Source organism: Elgaria multicarinata, chromosome 3, assembly GCF_023053635.1.
Source record: "Elgaria multicarinata webbii isolate HBS135686 ecotype San Diego chromosome 3, rElgMul1.1.pri, whole genome shotgun sequence".
In the NCBI taxonomy this organism is placed as follows: Eukaryota; Metazoa; Chordata; class Lepidosauria; order Squamata; family Anguidae; genus Elgaria; species Elgaria multicarinata.
Genome location: NC_086173.1, coordinates 109,207,456 through 109,227,282, shown reverse-complemented (window position 1 = coordinate 109,227,282; position 19,827 = coordinate 109,207,456). Strand labels below are relative to the sequence as shown.

The 19,827-nt window shown below is 41.5% G+C and overlaps 2 protein-coding genes across 9 annotated transcripts in view; one reads left to right on the top strand and one right to left on the bottom strand.

Annotated features, from left to right (window-relative positions):
* The window catches only part of RAF1 (Raf-1 proto-oncogene, serine/threonine kinase), a 53,930-nt gene extending 49,573 nt beyond the window's left edge, over positions 1–4,357 (top strand). For 4 of the 7 annotated variants that reach the window (XM_063121234.1, XM_063121232.1, XM_063121237.1 and 1 more), the window contains 2 exons: positions 2,025–2,159; positions 3,218–4,357. In XM_063121234.1, coding sequence (XP_062977304.1) covers positions 2,025–2,159; positions 3,218–3,358 — 276 coding nt within the window. In that variant the 3' untranslated portion in view covers positions 3,359–4,357. Of the gene's footprint in view, positions 1–1,607; positions 1,656–2,024; positions 2,160–3,217 lie in introns of all 7 variants that reach the window. The other 3 variants (XM_063121233.1, XM_063121231.1, XM_063121235.1) reach the window with 1 other exon arrangement.
* Positions 1–19,827, bottom strand: part of MKRN2 (makorin ring finger protein 2) — a 202,759-nt gene that overhangs the window by 173,199 nt on the left and 9,733 nt on the right. The window contains exons 6-8 of one of the 2 annotated variants that reach the window (XM_063121243.1): positions 17,975–18,085; positions 14,203–14,347; positions 11,831–12,004 (exon numbers count right to left, since the gene is read on the bottom strand). In XM_063121243.1, coding sequence (XP_062977313.1) covers positions 11,861–12,004; positions 14,203–14,347; positions 17,975–18,085 — 400 coding nt within the window. In that variant the 3' untranslated portion in view covers positions 11,831–11,860. Of the gene's footprint in view, positions 1–11,355; positions 12,005–14,202; positions 14,348–17,974; positions 18,086–19,827 lie in introns of those variants that run through there. The other variant, XM_063121242.1, reaches the window with a different exon arrangement.

Genomic DNA, 19,827 nt, shown 5'->3' with positions numbered 1-19,827 from the left:
GTAGATGAGCCCCCAGTATTTGAAGAAAGTCTTTAAGGCAAGTTTACAGGCAAGTCTTCAGCAATTGCACTCATCATAGCAAGCGTGGCACTTACCTCTAGTGAATGTGACTGTCAACCAGCCTTCCTTCCAAATTTGAAGCTGTAGAGGTGGGCAGGGATTGTCCTGGCAGCTGCATGGCGATCCCTGCCCACTCTCAGCAGCTCCAAAGTTAGGATGAAGAGTGGGGGTGGCTTGACAGCCAAAGCAGCAAGCCCCTCACCCTTCCCTGCTCAGGAACAGGTATAGGTGGTGGGGCCTCTTGGGTACTGGTTCTCAGCAGCACTCTGACGTGTCACTGCTAGGCAGAGTGGGTAGGGATGCTTCTTCGGGCCATGTGATCCCTCTGCCAAGCACTGGCTGAATCTGAAATGCTCCCCATCTAGCTTTCCTATGGGGACGTTTGAGTGCATGGTACTGTTGAGCAGAGGCACTTGCCTCCATCAAGGAAGGAAATGGTACCACTAATATTTGGCTTGGCTAAGAAAGCCAGACAAAAATTGTAGGCCCCTGATGTTTGATCTCCTCCAATAAGGCAATTCTTATTTTCTTATTGTTGGGAGTGGGGTCAGTCACTGCAGCATTCTTGTTAGGGAGGAGGAGGAGGAGGAGGGTGCTTCCACAGGTGATATTGTTCAGATGTGGTACACTTCAGGTTCTACCCTGACAGACTTTAATTGGTCCAGTACAGGGCATCACTGCATTTAGGGCATGTCTCTGTCTCATTTCTCCCTAGGCCTGAATGTTTTTCTTCTGTTCAGGAGTGGCCATCTTTCTCAGATGACAAGAGCCATTTTTTCATAAGCCCAACAACTAGCACCCACGTTTTCTATATTGGGTGGGTTAAAAATCTAATAAATAACACATCATTCTGGAACTAGTGGTGGGGTTTGCAAGAAACATTCTGGAACTGGCTCTTGGCTTCTCCACTCAAACGGTCTATGGAAATGACTGAGCAGTAATAGTAGGTTGCACGTGTTCAGTTTCTTATAATTGCACTACTTTGAAAGCAATGGAGAGCCAGTGTGGCGTAGTGGCTAAAGTGTTGGACTGGGAGTTGGGAGATCCAGGTTCTAGTCCCCACTCAGCCATGGAAACCTACTGGATGACTTTGGGCCAGTCACAGACTCTCAGCCCAATCTACCTCACAAGGGCCCTGTTCAGACAACACCTTAAACCATGGCCTTAACCATGGTGGTTAAGCCAGAAAGCCGGGCTGTGTTCGGAAGACACCTTAAACCATGGCTTTAACCACAGTGAATAAGGCTTTTTTACTTTATTCACTATGGTTAAAGCTGTGGTTTAAGGTGTCTTCTGAGCACGGCCTGGCTTTCTGGCTTAACCACCTTGGTTAAAGCCATGGTTTAAGATGTCTTCTGAATGGGGCCAGGGTTGTTGTTGTGAGGATAAAATGGAAAGGAGGAGGGTTATGTACGCCGCCTTGGGTTCCTTGGAAGAAAAAAGGCGGGATATAAATGCAATAACAAAAAAAAATGGGGAGGAGGATACAGTGGTACATGATGTAACTTGTATTAAACTAGATAAAATGGCCCATTATCACATTGCAGATCCATATCCAGTCCGCAGGAGCTTCCCATCTGCCAAGCTGCTTCCATGTGCGTATCTTTCTTCCTGAATCTGGGCAACTAATTTTGCTGGTTGGCAATGACTGAGGTGGACTTTAGGAAAAGGTCTTATACCAAGTCAGACCAGTGGCCAACCTAGCAGAAGCTCTCCAGGGTTTCAAATAGGAGTCTTTCCCAGCCCTACCTGGAGACGACAGGGTTTGAACCTGGGACCTTTTTGTACGCAGAGCATGTGCTCTGCCACCACAAGCTACGGCCCGTCCCCTTAAAAACACATACAGCTGTCCATCTGGTCTCCACATTTCCATGAAAATAGCGAACTGTTTATATTAAACACATTTTCACGGTAGTTGACACTCTGTCTAGTTTACTAAGCTTTATTGGTTTGCTTATGCTTAGATCATTTTCATGGTTGGTCGTGGTTATGCATCACCGGACCTCAGTAAACTCTACAAAAACTGCCCCAAAGCTATGAAGAGGCTTGTAGCAGATTGTGTGAAGAAAGTTCGGGAAGAAAGGCCGCTCTTCCCACAGGTAAATTCAGTTTTAAAGCTTTTACAAAATTGACACATTCTTGTGGTACATTTGAATAAGTCAAGATAGAAGTAAAAGTTGGTTCATGTAGTGAGGAACAGTGTGTGTCCACACGCATACACCTGCGTGCACAGTGACTCACAAAATGGAAAACCTTCTCACTGGCTTCTTCTACTTGGGAGGATGGGAATCTTCTCAACCAAAAATAGTCATTAGGGAAGAGGGTGGAGCTGGCGGGAGCTTCCATGAGAACTGCCCGTTGTCAACAGTAAAGGTAGTCTTGCACTGACAAGCCACGGGGAGCCTGACTGGTCTCTTAGTGGCAGCGTCCTTCCCTTATCCTTCACCTGTGCCTGGCTTTTGGAAATGTTACACAGGAAATTCTTTAAGGCCAGTTTTTTGTCATGTCCCCTATAAGGTCTTGCTTGTAAGAAGTCTTGGCCATAGTAATGAGCAAATGTAGACATTTTCATATACCACACATTATAGCAGCCTGAAAAAAAGGAATAGGGGATAACCTAATTTTACATTTCCCACCCACAACTCACTTTTTAATAACTTGATAAAGTGTAATGTAGGGGAGTTCTAAATTTCATGATGCTCTCAAAAATTTCTGCCGACCCATTATGTACATTCTTCATCACCAGCTGAAACTAGGCCTGTATTTGCTCACATCTATCTTTACCTACCCTTGCCTCTTCTATTTCTCCCCTCTCTTTGTCTCACACTATTTAAATTTAGTCGAGAGCTCATCAGGACAGGGATCTGTAATTTTTTGTTGTTGCTTATTTATTTATTTATTTATTTATTTATTTATTTATTACATTTCTATACCGCCCAATAGCCGGAGCTCTCTGGGCGGTTCACAGACTTATGTTACTTTGCGATGTAAAGTAACTGTGCGATGTAACACAGTAACACAGACTTATGTTACTTTGCGATGTGCAGAATGTACTAGTGCCATGATACAGATAATATTCAGAATGACAGTCTTCCTGGATTTGGAATTATTCAAACAGTAACGATTTCCCCATTTTTCTCTTCACCCTGCCCCCCAGATATTGTCTTCCATCGAATTGCTGCAACATTCTTTACCCAAAATCAACCGAAGTGCTTCAGAACCTTCTTTGCATCGCGCAACACACACACAGGACATAAATTCATGCACACTGACATCGACAAAGCTACCTGTATTTTAGGAGATCTGTGCGCCCTGCCCATGATTCTCTCCAGTAACAGTTAGAGCAGTTGCGCTTCGAATGCCTCCGTCTACAGGATTGTGGAGCCAGCGTGGGATTCACCTGGATGCCAGTTTTAAGAATGAGCTGCTATGAATTTCTACCGTTCTAATCCTACAGGGACAAAACTCCATGTTGCCTTTTTCTACAGTTTATCTTATTGAAATAGTTAACGGACTGTATACAAGAAGTTCTATTGCTATTTTTTATAGATGCACTTGAGCCTTATTTTTCCCCATATGCAAAACAAGAAAAAAAAAAAGGATTACTTCTTTGGACGGTTTCAACTCTATTGCATTCTGCTGAATAAACTGGTATTTTTCTATAGCAACAATAATGGTTTAGCAATTGAAAAAAGTCAATGCAAATGGTGCTGTTCTTCTGCTGCCCTAAGACTTTGTGCCATTCAAGCCGGAGGGGTTTTAATGAATATGGCCACCCACAAAGAAGACTTAAGGGAAGACGGAAATGCAAGTTCTGGAAAGTTTCTTCTACTAAGCATTTTTCGAGATTACAAAGTTTAAAGTTTCATCAACACATAGTTTTGCACATAGGAAAAATGCTCATTTTAAGGCAAGAAATATATTCTAGCTAGTACTGCTCAGAGAAGGATGCTAGCACAATCTTGCTACAATCATCTTAGAGTAACATAAGAAGCTTATTGGGTACTTCGGACTTGTTTCTTGCAGCACCCGGAGGGTCCAGCGAGAAACTATAGTTTGTGGGAGAAGGAGAGGCAAAATAAGTAATGCTGTCAATATATTTCTGCAAAAAGCAGCCTTTAGCCTGTTTTGAAACTTTTTTTTTCTGAGATGCACTATAAAGAAACTTGACATATACAGGTTTTTCCCTTGCTGATTTGGGTTTTAATTTTGTTTTTATTGCTCCTGAGAGAAAAGCATTTATTGTAAACCCAGGTTCTTCTGATTATCTTATTTTAATAAAATAAATTAAATTTAAGTTTGTCATTAAATCGGTTGTTTAACCGATTTGTCCATTTGTGTGTGCGTATGTGCATTCGTGTATCCATGTGTGTGTTTAGATGGTCCATAAAATCTAGTTTACCATGTGTGCTTAATGAGTGGGAAATGGATGACCAATATTTCTTATACTGAATAACCACTACTGCAAAATATTTTATTACATGAATATTCTGTAATGTTTAAAATTAGAATTCCCGACTCTTCTAAATATTGCATTTTACATAGCATAGTAACCAGATTTTTTAAAGATAGATTCAGTAAGAAAGTGGGTCTCATTTAATGGCTCAACTTCTGTTTGGGTCTGTAATTCATGCAGGCTTTCATACCTTGTAGACCACAAACTGCTATAAATTATTTTGGCAGTTTATAGTGTTTCACAGGCCTTTTGGTCTCCTGCACTTTTGAGCACTTTATACCTATCTGACCTTGTTCCTCTCTATTTTGTCTTCACAACCATTTTTCTTCCTCTGTGGAAGGAGCAGGCAAACTGGTGCTTTCCAGATATTTTGGACTAGAGGTGCCATCAGCCCCAGGCAGCATGGAATATGGGAGTTGTAAGCCAAAACATCTGGAGGGCACTGAGTTTGCCTATCTCTGCTCTATTTCATTTATATCCCACCTTTTTTTCTCCAAGGAACCCAAGGTGGCATTTGTAATCCTCCTCCTCCTCCATTTTATCCTCACAACCACCCTGTGAGGTGGGTTGGGCTGAGAGTCTGTGACTGGCTGAAAGTCACCCAGTGCGTTTCCATGGCTGAGTGAGGGCTAGAACCTGGATCTCCTGACTCCCAGGCCAACACTTTAGCCACTACACCACACTGGCTCTATGGTGTAACTTCCTTTCTCCTTGTCCTCCAGAGGTCTGGACACTGGAGTCCTCTCCTCTCCATCCACTAGGAGGCAGGCTCTTTTCTTGGAAGAAAGACTTGGCTGGGACTGGATTAGTTCTGGGAGGTACCCCTCACTTCCCATCTAGCACAAGTATTTGTCTTTCCTCTGCAGCAAATGGGTGTAGATCTTCGGACCTGTTCTGCCCTTGCAGTTGTGTACTACTTTTATTTTAGTTCTACAGAGATTCTCAAGATGCTGGAAAATATGACTTACTGAAAATAAAGTAATATTTTCCAGCATCTTGGACATGTTCGCTCTCTGTAGATATGTGGTGGATGCTTTCCAGTTTATCTGTACTCAATGCTTTTAATTCAAGACGTTTAGCGCTCAAGTGGCCACGTATCCAACACATTTAAATTTTGCAGCTTGCCAAACTTGTGAGGCCTGAGAACTGGATCCTTACAATCAAGTTCAACATAAATCTTGCCACATGATAATGGAAAGACTATTTTTATAGAGGGAGAAGCAGTCATGCAAATTCATCCTTTGCCTCTGTCCACAAGCCCAGGAGGAGAATTATTGCAGTCAGCTGAGAGCCAAACTAGATGTGATCTTAAATGCATCTTTGCATTTTATATGCAGGTATTATTTTTTTAAAACATGTGAATAGCGTATTTCTTCGATTGTAAGATGCCATCGATTGTAAGACACACTAATTTCAGTACCACCTACAGAAAAAAAAAACCTAAGACACACCCGCGATTCTAAGACGCACCCTGTTTTTAGAGATGTTTATATGGGGGGAAAAGTGCATCTTAGAATTGAAGAAATACGGTAGCATCAGCCAGAGGGACTGTCAGGACTGTAGTGGTTGCGGAGAGGGAATTTAACCAATTCCTTCCCTGCTGTAGACTTGAGGCAAATCCCTCCTCTGAAGCTGGCATTTGCCTTGGGAGGAAATTCACACCTTCCAGAATCCTGAGGATTACCAGCTGGTTTTTTTAACTTGCAACTTAAATGCAAAGAGCATTTTAACATTGCATGTAGTTTAGCCCTGAGATAATTCATGTAGTCTTAACCTTGGGATGACTCATACCTGGTGGCTTGCCTTAAGTCTAGAGAGTTTCATTGGAATAGGATTTAAGACTTTTCAGCTATATAATAATGTTACATCATTTGTTTTTTTCCTGTGAATTGCTTTGGATCTATATATATTGTAAAATCTCCAGTTAATTTATCCCACACAACACTAGTTCATTAGGGCTGCAGTCCTATACATAACTTGAGAGTAAGTCCGACTGAATTCATTGAAATTTACTTGAGTAGATATGCATAAGATTGTGTTATATAGTTGTATGTAATAGGCTTGTGTTTTTCTTTACTATTGATGGGTTAAAAATGCTTAACTGCTCAAGGACTATAATTCAGGCAGTTACTGAAACTTCCTATTTATTTCATAGTTTCAAACATTGGATGGATTAAGGTAAATTATTGTACATTTACAGTGGGCCTGTTCATACAACACGGTAAGCCATGGTTAGGTTGCTAACCCTTTTGCAGCAAATGGTTAGTGAGCATGTTTATACTGTGGTTATGTAACCACCATGGTTAGGAATAGTTCACACTACACACTAAGCCATAATGTTTAGTTGAAAATGCTTAATCACCGTGGCTTGGTGTATCATCTGAACAGGGTCACCCTGAGTGTCAGCAGCATTTCCAAAGTGTGCTAAACTCAATTGTTCTTACAGTGCCCAAGTCTATATTAATGAGACAGTGTTCCTCATAGCTAGTGGGTCACATATAATTGTAAGGATCATATCTGCACTTTTGGAAGAAGTATTACTACTTTGCACTGGTCAGGCTTTATGACAGCCTTCCTCAATGTGATGCCTTCCAGATGTTTTGGATGTCAACTCCCATCAGTCCCAGTCAGCTATGGCCAATGGTCAGGAATGCTGGGAGTTGTATGCAAAATATCTGGAAAGCACCAATCACTTTCCTGTATTATTTATCCAGATCATCAATATTTAAACTAATTAGCATACATTTCCCTATACTACTGTATACAGATGTGATGGGCAAATTGTATAACTCACCTTGTTAAATGGATGTTATAGTAAAAGTTTAAGGATTTATTAAGTGGAAAAACCCAGTCAAGTTTCTCCTTGAATGTTAATAGGGAGGCACAGCATGGCAATGCTTCATCTGGCTTACATTGGATTGCATCACTGCTGACCATTTCACGGGTGCTTTTCAGCTGCATTGGATTTATTAGGCAGATGCATCTGGTATGGGAGACCAACTTCCATTTTATGCCCATCCTCTGCATTTTCCTTTCCCTCTCAGTCTTGCAGTTGCTTTCCATGCTGTTTACAAGCACCTGCCATTTACTTACATACTGTACTGTGCAGATCAGCTGCAACTGAAAATGCCAGTGCCTGGAAATTATTCCCAAACTACTTTTGCACTTTCCTTAATGCATCTTTTTCTGGCGCATGCGCTTCACAATCTTGCTAGGGTGGTGCAACAGCTGTGCTGGACAGTGGTTTTCGGTGCTTGGCGCTGCTGCTTCACAATCATAACTCCAATGCTGTGTCGAAGTATTGGGCGAGTTGTATTCATTTCTGCATAGTTCAGCTCCTGCGTCATTGTGCTTGTAGGGCTTAATCTTAATGGCTACTTTTGAGAATGAGACAGCAGTGGAAAGGAATTAAGTGCCTTGTGAGATGAATTTATGAAGCAACCTCCCCCAACCTGGTGCCCTCCAGATGTTAGACTACAATTCCCATCATTGGGATTGCTGCCTGGGTTGATGGGAATTGTGGTCCAACACATTTGGAGGGTTCCTGGTTGGGGAGGGCTGTTATATTGGAGTACATTGTTAGTCTACAGCCCTTGGTCTCTGCTGCTGACCCGTTCTTGTCCAACATTGTAAAGAACAGGTATTGTTATGGAGCTGTGAAGTTACGGTGTCTGACTTTTGCAGAATTTTAGCATTACAGCATCAGAGAGTCTACCTAGTATAGAATATAATCTAATCCAATTTGAGTAGTTATAGTGCACTGAAAAGCATGTTTTCCTCCAGTTTGTATTTCTGCCCCCAGTACCTTCACTTCTCTTTTTGACAGCTTTCATTATATTGAATAAATGGAGAATACTGCAGGGCTTTCTCTCTTGCCAGCTTTGTTAAAATCCTTTCTGTAGTTTAAATGCTGAGGTTTAAAAGTCCGTGTGTGTGGATTCTTGAACTACGTAATCCATATTGTGGGTTCAGTTGTAGCATTCTGTAGTTTAGTGCACTTCCTTGAGTTATCTCAACATTTATTTTGGGTTCTCTGTCTGGATTCACTTGTTTTGCAGTTTGGGATAAATGGGCTATATTCCAGTCACTGCTTGAGTTTTAGTCCCATTATTGTGTAGTCTATTTTTCATTATGGGCATAACGATAACAAATGCCAGATATAATTTTTGAACCATTGGACAGACTGAAGATCATATAAGCTTACGTTACAGGGTTAATGTAAAGATGACTGGAAGGGGAATGTGTGGCCCTCTAGATGTTGGATTACAGATCCCATCACCTCTAGTATAGCCAGTGGTAAAAGATGATGGGAACTGCATTCCTACAACATCTAGATGGCTACACACTCCCTATACCTACCTTAAAAGTTTAAATGTCATAGAGCCACAAAAGAAAGATGTCAGTAGGCAGCTATACTGTCCTGAGCTCAAACATGCCCCAAACAGGAAGAGAAGGGCTGTTTAGGTAAAAGATGGTGTTATAAGCAAGCAGAATATCCAAGAGTGTGGAATACATTTGCCTTAACTAACACTTTCTTTGCTTTTTCAGTTTTTTTGATCCTAGAATATTTCTATAACATGGTGCTTAAACATTTTTCTTTAGTGGTAGGAAGGGCAAGCAGTTGTAAGAACTGGTAAGTATCGTTTGTGCTTGGTGGTAAAAATACTGAAGTGCTTTTATAGAAATGTAGAAGCCAAAACTGAAAATGAAATCCTTTTCAGCTGCGAGACTAGTGGATGCATGGGCCTTTAGTCACACCAGCACTTGCTCAGATTCTGGAAACTGAAGGTGTAACTTAAGAACCTGAAGAGTTAGCAGGAGCCTGTTTTATCTTCCCTGAAACCCTACTGGCTCCAGTCCAAGCTAAAATTACTGCCTGCTTTAGATTTTAGTTTCTCCTTGCTAGCACAAGTCCTAGGCATGTCAATCAAACAGGACATGTAAAAAAATGTGGGCTGTTTCCAATGTTAGGCATGTGATATGAAATGTAAACCCACCCATGGTCTACTTAAATACAAGTGGAAAGGTAATTCACTCTACAAATGCACTGAATCTTAAAATCTTGCAATGCCATCTGGCTTAGCTAGCAATAAAGGCTATTTTTACACTGATTATGGAATCCATTTTGCCTCTTGATTAGCTGGTAGTTCTCCCCCCCTTTTAAACTCTTCCTACTCTTGTGAAGAGATCAGTGTCAAGATATACTACCCTGTAGGATATTAATGAGGCAGATGATTCCCATTAGGTGTAGAGACTGGGATTTCTTGCATAGCCATGTATTTCTGGGTGGCCTTGGCCAGGTTTCTCTCTCTCTGCTTAACACCCATCCCCTGCTACTTCAAAGAATAAAGTAAGGCTGTTCTAGTGGCTTGAAAGAAATCCAAATTCAGCTGTCATCTGGAAACTTTAAAATCGGTACAACTTTACACAATCATTTAATATAGTGGTACTTAACAAATTGGCAGTATAACTGTAGCGAATGGAACTTATCTCCAAAGAAGTGGGGTGCTGGGGCTTTAAACATTTACACATGGAATCCTGCAGGGTTCCATCTTATCCCCCCATACAGTTCAATAGCTTTAGGCTGCCAATGTGTGAGGTCAACCGGGTATTTGGAATGTGGTGTCATCAATGTGCCTATAGTTTCTAACTCTGGTTTACATCTGATTCAAGTGTGGTGCTGAATCAATGTCTGGCATCAGTAATGGGCTGGATGAGTTAATATATAGAAGCTCAATCAAGCTAAGACAGAGGTGGGATTGCACTTCCTCTGGCAGGAGCAGGTTCACCATCTAGAGGTGCTCTATGATCCAGATTGGAGGCTCAAATAGCCTTGTTAGCACAGAGCACAATTCTCCAGTTAAGAGTTGCCACATGTCAATTGTGCGTCCTCCTGCTCAGGGGCAGTTAAGCCACAGTTATCCATGCTCTATTATCCTCCCAGTTACACTACTATTACGTATTACATTTTAAAGTTATCTTTTTGAAGACTCCTTGGAAATTGCAGATAACCACATGACAAGTACGTATCTTGCCAGTGCTTATACCATTGCACTGATTTTGGTTCATTTCTAGGCACCATTCAAATTGTTGGCGATTACCTGCTAAAGTCCTACATATGGCTTGGGGCTGTCACATTTAAACTAAAACGTGAGACATAATAAAATGTTATAGCAAAGCCACTGTGTCTACATATATGTCATTAACAAGTTCCCTAAGTTTGCTATTTGATATGATAACCTTAGCCAAGGAATGAAGGCATGAAAATACAATGCAATAGATGCACAGGGTGTCCCAACAGAAAATAATAAAGAGGGAGGAGGAATTGTGTAATTTAAGAATTCCCTACCTGTGTACCAAATAAATGTAGGCTGTTGACTAAGAAAGTTATGCAAAGGGTAACATTTATTCTGACTGGACTTCCATTTTCAGAAGTCTCACAACTGTTAGAAGCTGCTTGTATTTAGATTGATTAAAAAGGCAAAATGTACACCAACCAAGTGAGAAGACAGTATAGTCAGTAGGACTACTGTAGCACATAAATGTGGTAATTGGTTGACTGTAATCCTATGCACACTTACTTAAAAGTAAGATCTCATGCACTCAGTGATGTTTACTTCTGAGTAGACATGCATATGATTGCACTAAGGGTAGAAGCCAACTGAAGACCTACTTAGAGTAGACCCATTGAAATAAATGGCATTTAAGTTATTTACAATGAGTCTACTCTAAACTGAACTTTAGTTGGATTCTACCCAATGTATCCATATTGTTTATGAAATACAGTCAACACTGTCCACGACCAACTTTTTTTAAAAAACATTGACCTCGTCTTTTAAAGCTTTCTTTAAAATTTGCTCAGTTGACAAGACCTAGACAATTCTTGCTTAAAAGATTAACAAGAAATGAGTTTAATAACAAAGCTACACTGGGGTACATTTCACATTCTCTAGTTAGGTATTTGTTCCACCTGCCTTTATTAATCATATGATGATACTTAAAACACTATACAATCTGTCTCTACTTGGTTTTACCTGCAGTCGGAAAGCAGCACATTTTTTAATAAAATCAAAAGTTTTCAATTAAACTAGGGAGCATATTGCTGTCCTGTGTTAGAAAAACAGAGGTTCCTCCTCTCTTTGGGATTACATCTACCACCTTTCCTCCAAGCACTCCTTTTATTACGCTTCAGAAGTTTTGTTCTACAGTGACAGACTCATACTAGAATTTCACCAGGACCTCAATTTCCATGGCAGTTATTCTAATATTGCGGTAAATAGTATAAAGTTATTTAAGAAACAGAAGGATCGACAGGCGAGAACGTGGGAGAGATCCTGTGGTATCCTAGGGTGGAGCAGCCGGTCCAGCATCTGCTCCAGAAAGATGCATAAAAAGCTCTCCAATCTCCGTCACGTCATCATCTGCAACGGGGAGCGTCCTGTTTTCTCGGTCTTCAATGAAGTCCCACAGGCGAACAGAGTTGAGGAACTAGAATAAAAGACACAAGTAACTCTTACGAATGGTTCTTACATCCTCCCAAAGATGGGGAGCCTTTTTGCCCCAAGAGTTTACATTGGCTCCCTGGAAGCATGTTGGGAGCTACGTGCCAGCCTATCCCCTTCTTAGTTTCCCCTGCTCGTATCAAAGCAATGCAAATTAGTTGAGGGGCGGAGGGCGGGTTTTTTTATCTCCATCATGGCATGCCAGGCAGGGGTATCTTAACCTTCCCCACTCTACAGCAGGCCCGCTGCCTCATCTGATCTGTGCTGGTTAGCTGAGGTGCAAAGGAGGACCCATTTTCATCCTTGTCATGGTGCGCTGGCAGGAAGCTTCAATACTCTCCTTCCAGGGCACTGCAATGGGATTAAGATTGTATAGGGAGAGGGGGGCTAGGCCAGATGTTTCCCCATCCTTGTCTTAAGAACCTGATGAGATGTGCTGTTGTTTTCTTTGCTCTGCTCCCCTTGCTTTGTAAAAAGCACCTCACTGCAGAGGTGCAAATGGATAACTGTTAACTCAGGATTCCACGAATGCCTGTGAAGAACAGAGGAAGCTACTTTCTATCAGCTCAGCCACCTATTATAGGCTCTGAGTGGCAGCTTGTTTCAGATGCAGATTCCTCACATCACCTACTGCCTGCTCCTTTGCAGACAGAAGGTCCTAATTTCAACCCTTGGCATCTCCAGCTCAAAGTATGCTCTCTACCACTGAAATATGGTCCCTTTTCTACCAATGGATTTACACCGATGCACGTTGCATGTCACAGTATGATCTAGGTTTCCATTTTATAACCACCTTACATTCCTGCTAACGTGTGTGTGCGCACCCATGCACGTGTGAATCCATCCAGTTTTCAGGTCCTGCTGAAAATATCAACTGGACTGTGTCTCATCGTAGCCATTCATATAGGCCCCTTGGACTCACATAGGGCCTTGTACAGGACTGTCACATTGTCCTGCACTGCAGTGCTACTGCAACAACACACACATCCTGACTCATATTACAGTGATACAGACAATTCCATTGGATCCCTTTTACTTGTGTCTAATGACCTAGCGAAGCGTACACAGTCTTGTACCATAAAGTTGGATGTGGAAACTGTTGGGCAAGTGTGTCACCCTTCAGTTCATATTGGCCCCAATAGTCATCACAAAAGCTCCAACAATTCATGACATTGGACATTCAAGTAGTCCACAAGCACCACTGATGCTTGAAGTAGATATAGCATTGACTTGCACACAACTAGTTCTACCCATCTCATAAGTGGATGGAGAGGTAGATAGCGTGACATTAATCCTGTGTTGAAAACAGCTGCTGCAAGCAAATTTACACAAACAACCTGACCTTATCAGCTGTGCAAATGGAAAGAGTTTTGGATAAAATGCAAAATCCCATCCCACCTGCAGTGCCACAGGGGGATGGAGCTGTACCTAATGATGTACAATTGTATTATACACAAATGAGATGACACAGGTCTCAATTGCATGTGAAGGCTGAGTGCAATTCTCCCCCAGCCTGACCCACCCATCCACCAGGGATGGCTAAAACCACAAAACAGAATGCAAAAAATACCTCTAATATGAAGAGGTCCCAAGTAGATCACAACAGACCCAAATGCTTGTGCTGTTAGCAGGTGGTGCAACAGTAGCAGCGCCTGATCTGGCAAGTCATGGTAAGACTCCAGATAAGGGTATAAGCCAGGAATAGGGGGCAGTGTGGCGTTCCAGATGTCTGATGTTGTTAGACTGCATGTTCTCCACCCTGGTGTAAGCCATAGCTGTACTCTTATTAAAAGTAAATGCCCTCACTGGGAAAAAAATCTACTTCACATCCATGATCCAAGCAAATAAATATGCCATTTTCAGACTATGAATACCATGATAATTAGGCAAAATGTTGCATGCATGTTCAAGCATGTATGTTTTAAATATCAAGTAAACGTGTCTCTGAAATTAAAAGAATTGGATCATCAAATATATATATCACTCACAAGGAGAGAAAAAGAACCAGGTTTCTATGGGGTGGGATCTTAGCCAAAGAGTGCCCTGTCCCCCAAACTGTTCAGCCATGTTACAGTTGATATCTGGAAGCCTTTCACGAATGTTTAAAAGTTCCGTTCCTCAATGGAAGCCTGCATCAAAGCGCTGCTTAGTTAAGAGAGGACACATGGTTGAAAATCGTCTTACCCGGACCGTGCCCTCAGAGCTAAGCTGCTTCCGTGGTTTTTCTGGTTCAGCTCGTCTCCCATCTGGATAGGCATGGAGGTACAGACACTTCCCCCCAAAGGGGCAGGTCCCCTTCCCTTGCTCAAAATACTTGCAGGCCTTTCTCCTGGGATGTGAAAGAGAGCACACATTAGTCTTATTTATACCTAGAGTTTTATCCACTTCGTTGCCAAAACCTCAAGGTGGCTAAACATCACCAAATATAAGCACAAGAAGAGGAAAAACAAAATTAAAAACTAAACAGAGGAGATGAGCACCCAAAGTAAAAGCAGTGGAGACAGACTTCCAGGAGCGGGGTGAGATTTCAGAAACATTAATTCATAATTACTACAAGAAGTTAAAGCTCATCACTTAACCCTTCTACCCTCCCTCGGATAAGGCTTGATGCTAACGTATCAGCCAAATAAAACTTTAAATGAATAGTTCTATAGCTAATGAAGTTGCAACGCAACTTACCACCCTCTGGCCACCTCTGCCGGAGGAGAGAGGAACAATCCCACACAGATCACATACCCAAACCTTCTTTCTTCAGTATGGGTTGGATCCTGAATCTACATTGCATGGTTGCACAGTCATTGTCAAAAGAACATTGCCAGTTTATCAAATGATCCAGATTTGAAATCCCAGCAGATCAGATTGATACAGTCTTTTAAGAATACAATTCGAGAAACTGACTTGTAGTTTACTCTCAAAATGCTGGAAAGGGCAGCAAGTTACTCTTGATGGCAGAAATGAACAAAGAGTGCAGGTTTTGGCCATAAGTTATATTATAGGAGGCCCATGTATTTTTATTTATTTTTATTGACCTTTTATTTTTTTTTATTAAAGTACAATCTGGCAGAAAAATCTGAAGCTATACTGCATGGCTACAATGGATCAGGACCTACATTTTTGCTTAAAAGGATGGCATTTAGCAGTGATTAAGTTGAACCTGTAAAGTCTGAACCAAAGACAATGGGGGTAGATGATTCCTCAAGAGGGAAGTCCATTTCAAAAGAAATTAGAAGTTGTGTGCAGCTTTCGTTTTATTTAAGGCAAATTTTATTTAAGGCAATTTTCCTGATTGCACATTCAGACATTTTATTGGGACAGCTATCCAAGACAAAGATGCAATAGAAGAATCTTCACCATACTTTTGATTAATGAGGCATTAAGGAATCACATTGTTATATCTAAAAAATGTAGACTTAATTTAAAAAATTAAAATTATATACCACAAGCCAGATATTTCAAGAGCACCACAGTCTATCACACAGTAAGTCCCACTTATTGCAGTACTAAGGAGGGTCAAAGATGCCAAAATTTCAGCTTGTACCATGTCTGCCCAGAGAACATTCGTTTATTGGGTGGATTAGAAATATAATAATGAGTTGGGTGGGCGGGGAAAGCTAGTAAAGTGGAGGAAATTAAAAATCCACTTGCCATGTAGACTTATGCATTTTAACCTTCTTCAGCAATTCCCTTACAAGACAAAAATTCAAGGTGAATTTCTGTAGATTTGTCCCACAAAATATTTGCAGAACGAACAGGTATAGGTTAGGAAGATTACTGCCCAAAGTCTTCTCCTCTTTCCAATAGTCTGCTTTGGAGTATTACATACTGGTTTCCTACAGGAATTGACAGCCTTGAGACGGACAGCACAGCCATAGAAGTTTGCACTGCTTGCTCGGATCAGCAGCTGCAGATTTCAACTTTAGATGTATTAATAGCACAGGCCCTGATGTGACTGATAAGCATAAACACTGCATAAATACGGAGCAACGTAATGTAAATAGCAAAAGCTTAGCCTTCCCAGGAACACACACAACATTAGAGAGATGAACAGTGAAGGTCAAAGAATCACACAGCTGACATTTTATTAAACAAAGCCCTATGAGGAGAGACTGAGAGAACTGGGCATGTTTAGCCTGGAGAAGAGAAGATTGAGGGGAGACATGATAGCGCTCTTCAAATACTTAAAAGGTTGTCACCCAGAGGAGGGCCAGGATCTCTTCTCGATCATCCCAGAGTGCAGGACATGAAATAATGGGCTCAAGTTACAGGAAGCCAGATTCCAGCTGGACATCAGGACAAACTTCTTGTTAGAGCAGTATGACAATGGAGCCAGTTACCTAGGGAGGTCGTGGTCTCTCCCACACTAGAGGCGTTCAAGAGGCAGCTGGATAGCCATCTGTCAGGGATACTTTAAGATGGATTCCTGCATTGAGCAGGGGGTTGGACTTGATGGCTTTATAGGCCCCTTCCAACTCTATGAAATGTAACAAGCATTTAACTAAATGCTAGTTAGATTAGTAGGATAGGTACACAGTACACAGCTGGCTTGCAATGAAGAATTCCTGGCCACCGTTTTTTCATTGCCTGCTCACAACTGTCTTTACTCAAGAAAGAACAGGAGGCTTGAAAGTTTCTAAGAGGCAGTTTGTTCAAAAGACTGCACGTTTCTTGGACTGTCCCACACTCCTAATTTAGATTGGCTGCTTCTAGTCTACATTCCATGGTAACTTAAAAACTGCATTTAAAAATGTTATCCTGGCAAAGGAATGCAAATGACAAGGGTTGGGTTTTTTTTTTAATTGCCATATACCATTTTTTTAACAAAGGGTTATGGGCCAAAATCAAGGCCTCGTTGCAATTATAGAAAACATTAGTTCTTGGAATGATTTATGGTTTGACTTTATAATATCAAATTGCAGCTTAAATACATAAATGGTCATCAACAAATATTTCCAGATGTTGCACCTAATTAATCTCAGGATGAAGGTCATAAACAACTATACATGTGTATGAAGAGGAATGTGACAAAGTTGCTTTCTCCAAGAAGTCACAGTACCAGGAACTCTGCCAAACTATCTGGGATAGAAATTGTATGCCGTCATGATGTGTTCTCAAAGTGTTTCATATGGTGCCCCCCACCTTGGTGCCCCCACCTCATGAATGTAACGTGACACAAAGGAGAGAGAGAGAGAGAGAGAGAGAGGGGCAGGGGCTGACTGGCTTTCCCAGCTCTCAGCATTCACTTTTATCTTGAGGCTGAATAAAGTGTAAACAGGACTTTCATGGCCAAGTAAGGGGATGCTAGTAAGACAAAGCCTAAAGTTTGGGCTGGGGGAGGAAGAGGAAGGGGTCACCAGTGATCATCAGAACTGACAAAGCATGAAGGACACAGCATCTCACACACAAGATCAGTTTGGATTTGGCCATGGGTTTGCACCCTCCTAGACTTGCCTTGTCTGCAAACCACAGTTTGCTCAGCAGATCCAATGGCAAATTATGGTTTGCACAAACCACAGTTTGCCCACTAACAAGAACAGGAGGCAAGGCAAAGTAAAGAAGGGCATGAGGGGCGGACACTAAGATCAAGTGCAGCCCAATATTTGTTTATGCAACACCAAACTATGGTTTGCCACTATACTTGAGCCAAACCACTAGTGTGCTTAAGGAAGCAAAAACACCATGAGAAACCTGTTCAGACATCATGTCCTCGAATTCTTAATCAACTCATCCTGCAGTGATTTCATGGGGAAAGTATTTTGTTCCAACAACTGTTACATTTATTGTTGAAAGAGCCTACAGTAGATTTACTCAGAAAAACCTCCTTGACTATAGCTAAATTTAACACAAGGCATTGCATACTGATGTAGATCAAGCCATTGAGAGAAACTTCCTTTTTTATTTGAACGTTCTCTCCCCTTATCAAGCATCTCTGGTCTCATATTATTATGATCATACTTACCCCACCCCCTGCTTAAATGCTTCAATCAGCTCATTCTTTTTGGTCTGGTCTTCTACCCAATACACACTCGGAATTACAAACTCTGAGATCACACGGCATTCTGGACAGGACCTTGAGTGGATAATGAAAAGAAAAGTGTATAGGTGTATTTTTGAGAAGAAGCTGTTTCACTCACCTCAAGAGCAGTGCTGAAGAGTAAAAAAGGCCCTCCAAATGCAACCCCCTTTTTACCTGTCAAGTTCCAGGGGTGTCTAAAGCATTCCTATCATGTCATTTTAGCCAGCTCTTTCTCCCTAAAGATCCATCCCATAATGTAAATTAGTCTGTGTCTACAAGTCAGGGGAGTTTTCCAAACCTATTTTAACCTTTATCCTTTCCCTTATTTCAACTTCCGTTTAGACTGCAATCCCATACACCTTGCCTGAGAGAAAATTCCATTCAACTAAATGGGGCTGACTTCTGAGTAGATATGCATGGGGATTGCCATCTTCATAACCTTTTGTCTCCCATCATCACAGCAAACGTTACAATATCTGAAGGCAATTTACTATATACCTAGAACCCTCCATTTTGTAGCCCTTCGTTGCTCTCCTCTGAAATCTTATTTCTTTATATTTATTTTAAACAAAGCCATCACATGAACTGCACTTCCTTAGAAATATCCATTAATTTGCAGATCCAACATTAAAAACTCAAAGTTCCATACAATTATCAATACTATAAATGATTATATTCCAAAATGTTTTAAAGAACCCGTAACCTGTTGCTGTTTATCCTGTGGTTGAATCCAGTGCATGGACTTAAAGAATAATGACCAAAATGTAAACTCAGCCTTTCAAACAAGGCAAGGTATGCTACTGCATGATGACAGCTTATGGCTTTCCGTTTGCACACACCTTAAGCTGCAAGCGTTGTGTCTGTTCCCACAAAAATATTCTGAAACCGCTCAACTGATTTTCACCCTCTGTCTGAAACGGCAAAGGCTTAGCGCCGCAGAACAACAAACAGTCAGAAATCCCCACTTAGTGCTTCTGAACACAAGCACCCTAACCTCCAGCCAGGAACAGAAGTTTGAGAGCTTCTTCTCCTGAACAAGGCCATTTCTAGCTTCCTGGGTGGCTTCCGAGTTCCAAAATGTACCTTTGCTCATATCCAAAGAATTTTTAATATAAATCTTGAGGCATGAAGCAGAAGGATGACCCTTGCATCAGCTTCACTACAGCAATACCAAACAGTTGTGCCTAGGAAGGACAGATGGTGGCCTCATATTCCTCCTCCTCATCTCCACCCCACACTCCACCTACCACTTTCCAGAGGTCATGTGCATATTCAGGGAAGCCTCTTTTCTATCATGTAATTCCCCCCACCCCACCCCTGTTGGTTAGTTGTACAATTGCAGCCATTTGTGATCAAGATGCCAAAGTCTTTTTGAAAAACCTTTCATGATTGCACAGCCTTACCACCAATTATGGATATATAAAAAAAGAAGGTTGATCCAGGTTGTCTCCAAGGGAGACTTGGGAGAGAGAGGGCCTTCCCAGCGGTGGCTCCCCAAGTATGGAATGTCCTCCCCAATGAGGCCCACCTAGCACCAACATAGTTATCTTTTCAGCACCAAAGTTAAGTCCTTCCTCTTCTCTCAGGTGCTTGGAAGCATATGATGGGATTTTAATCAGGGCTTCGATTATTCGTATTTAAAATGGTTTAGCATGCTGGCTGGGAATCATGGAAATCGCAGTCTAACACATATGGAGGCTATCAGATTTGGGAGGGTTGATATAGGATGATGAGAGAAATGAAATCTGCCCACACTTTGCAAGAAAATCCAGTTAGGATAGCACAGTGCAACAGCA